Source organism: Atta cephalotes (genome assembly GCF_000143395.1).
Source record: "Atta cephalotes unplaced genomic scaffold scaffold00007, whole genome shotgun sequence".
Taxonomy (NCBI): domain Eukaryota; kingdom Metazoa; phylum Arthropoda; class Insecta; order Hymenoptera; family Formicidae; genus Atta; species Atta cephalotes.
Window position 1 is genome coordinate 1,062,262 of NW_012130071.1, and position 3,357 is coordinate 1,065,618.

The following is a 3,357-nucleotide window of genomic DNA, read 5'->3' on the forward strand; positions in this document are numbered from 1 at the left end:
TATAAGTAGTAGTAAGTAATAATAACTAATAATAATAATAATATAANAACTATATATATATATATATATATATATATATATATATATATATATATATATATATATATATATAATACACGAGAATACGTAAGGAATATTTGATTCTCGGAACGGAAATGGATTAATTTTATTTTCCGTATCTTACGGAACGATCAACACGTGTGGCGATTCTCGATGTAATTTTGTTTATTGCGTGGAAATTGTTCACCCAACTGCCGTCTGACTTATAATAGTTGTGATTATAATCTCATTGCAGAAATCACGGTGATGCATCGAAGCATTACGTCATTCTGGTCTATGGATTTTTCTTTATGAAAACATCGGGCATGCATTTTTTGTTACCTATAAAAATTATGAAATCGTTGATTTGACCTTGCTTTGTAAAATTTATAACTTAAATTTTCTAGTACGCCACACAAAGAAAAATGGTTGAGTAATTTTTATTTTAGCAGACTAGTAAAAATATTCTGATTATTTTTGCAGAAATTATGACAAACTATTTGATTGAAAGTAAAAATATCGGAGATGTAAGATAAAAAATACATTTTGCGCCTGTTCTTATATAGCCTGCCAATTCCATAAAATTTGTTAGAATTCTATCGCCTAATACTTTACATTTTTCTCCATGTAGGATATAATTATAATGAATATTCAAAATCATTCTAATTCAGTACCTATATATTTCGGCAGGCCTGTGCTCGTACTAGGAGGATCTTGCCCGGAGGATCACGAGGGTATTGGTGGATTTCAGGAATGGCCACAGGTCGAGGCAAGTAGACCATACTGTAAATACGCGGCAAGGCCACCGTCAGTTGCGCTTATTCCGTTGCATGTTGAAAAGGCTGTACGACTCGCCACTTATGGTAGACCAGGTAAGAAGTGCCAGATTTCTTCTGCAGTTTTCGGATTAACTCAGGGCATTAGCATTTAATAGATGCTAGATATTGGCCGAAAAAGACGGTGACAGCTTCATGATAGTTTGCAAAAAATTTAACGTATATTTAAAAAATTTAGATTAATCATTTATAATATTTTTTTAATCTAACATCTTAAAACTTTAAAAAGTCATTTGTGCAAATTATTATTATAAAATAAAATTTGTATACCTTCAGCATTGCAAAGCTAAAAAGGAGACTTGGTTCTTTTCTTTAGCTTCATATATTTATCCATCCATACTGTCTATTTTTAAATTTAAATTCTAACGTTTCAAATATTACTTGTTATTCCTTATCTCTATTCTCTATCTTATCTCTTTCAATTTATTTCTATTTATCTCTTTTCTCTTTTTATCTCAGATTTTTCTTCCTCTACAATCTTAACTCTCTTCCCTCTATTTCTATCAACTTCTAATTTTTATTTATATCTAGGAGAAAGCCCCCTATTATGAAATAGGCGTTTAATATGAGATAGTGGCGTTTCTTCTAAACTAATAGACACTACCTATTGGTTCCACCAATATTTATTGCACTTGGATTGAAAACTATTTAGTAGAAAATTCATTATTAGATCATGCCTATAGTCATTGTAAAAAAAAAGATTTTAGAATTTGGATGTCTTCAAGTTGAGATGAGCATTGTTTATTATTTAATAAATAAATATTTGGCAATAAACATTGTTTATTATTTAATAAATAAATATTTGGCAATAAATTCTTCATGTAGAATAAGAGCGTATTAATAAAAAAATACGGGATATGTTGAATTGCTTAATTATAGAAGTTAAATAATCGTAAAACTGTAAGACGTGGAAATCGTAATATGAGATATCCAGAGTATTTCTAATATGAAATAACTTATGTTCCCATAGTGATGTCATGAAAATCGTTGCTAAAATATAAATGTTATTGTACAATAATAAAAAAGATAACCAGAATGAACGTTGAGTGCCTATTTCTGCGATGCTTGATTTCAACTATCTGAAAACGAATTTTGGGTATAATGTATCATTTTTCGCGCATCCTGGCTGTGTTTGTTTGCATTTAAGAAACATTAAATAAAGTTTTTTAGTTACAACACTGATATACTTTGCGTTTTACTATCGATTTCTCATATTAGAAGCACAATTTTTTTGGCTTTGCGATTTCCTCACTTTTTATATTTTTTTAATTAAAAAAAAAATGGAATTTAAATTAAATTTTATATAACATTATCTTAAAGCTTATTAAATTCCCTTCAAAATGGTCTATTATTTTTTTAATTTTTCTGCCCACAAACTTTTAGCATTTACTCAAAATGCACTCGGTATCTCATAATAGGATCTTTCCTCTATATTTCACGACTAAATTCCAATTTGTTATTCTTCGCATAATCTTCAATTTTCATCCATTCTTCTTTCTCACTTCTCCTTACTACTGCTCTTTCTATCTCCTTATTCTCTTAATTCTCTGACTTCTTTCTATATTTATCGCACATCCAAACACGACCCCGATTGTCCTAACATCTCCATATCATGGCTTCTTTACATTCTTCTACTATTTTCTTATTAGACTTTCTTTTAATTTTCTTATTTATATTTTTAAACTCTCTTCCTCCTACTATATATATCTTCTTATATGTTCTTGTTTCTTCATCTATTTCCTTTATGATAATATCCTTTCCTACCTTTTCTTCTCCTTCTCCTTTTCTGATTTTTTTCTTTCTTTGTATATTTTACAAATTCTATATACCTGCTTTTTCTTATCTTTTGTTTTACCCTATATTCTTTCTTTCCATTTTTTTTTCTTCTCTTTAATCATTTCCTCGGTATTGTTTAAACCTACTTCGCCAATTTCCTGTGCTATTTTTTCCTTCCGTTCTTTTGTTTTTCCAGATATGTTTTCGTTTTTTCCGTTTTAAATTCTCCATAAATTCTTTATTCTTTCTCTTCTTCTTGAAAAATTAGCAAATGGCTATACTGGCGGCGCGGCACTTATGAGAAACAAAATGACATAATTTGGAAAATAAACAGGAAATATAGTGCGAAATGAACAGATTCGTAACAGTGTTACTAGATGCTAGCTGTTTCTAATGTCGTTTTTAATCAAAGTTCTCAGTCGCGCAACTAAATTGTGACATAATAAAAGATTGCACTTAATCCTTTGATTGCAATGCTGAATCTATTCTAAATATTCGTCTTAACACAGCTCTGCAACTACTTAGGTAGATTTAGAAACTATGTGACTCCTGAATAAGTGCTATTGCTGTTTACATTCCAGTCATTTCTCCCCCCCCTCCCTCTCTCTCTCTCCCNCTCNNTCTTCTCTCTCTCTCTCTACTTACGTTACGTTACGTTACGTTACGTTAACGTTACGTTAACGTTAACGTTAACGTTAACGTTAAC

The 3,357-nt window shown here is 30.1% G+C and overlaps 1 protein-coding gene across 1 annotated transcript in view; it reads left to right on the forward strand.

Annotated features, from left to right (window-relative positions):
- Nucleotides 1-3,357, forward strand: part of LOC105626893 (2-hydroxyacyl-CoA lyase 1) — a 16,869-nt gene that overhangs the window by 5,923 nt on the left and 7,589 nt on the right. The window contains exon 4 of the mRNA XM_012208184.1: nt 730-911. Within this exon, the coding sequence (XP_012063574.1) occupies nt 730-911 (182 nt within the window). The remainder of the gene's footprint in view (nt 1-729; nt 912-3,357) is intronic.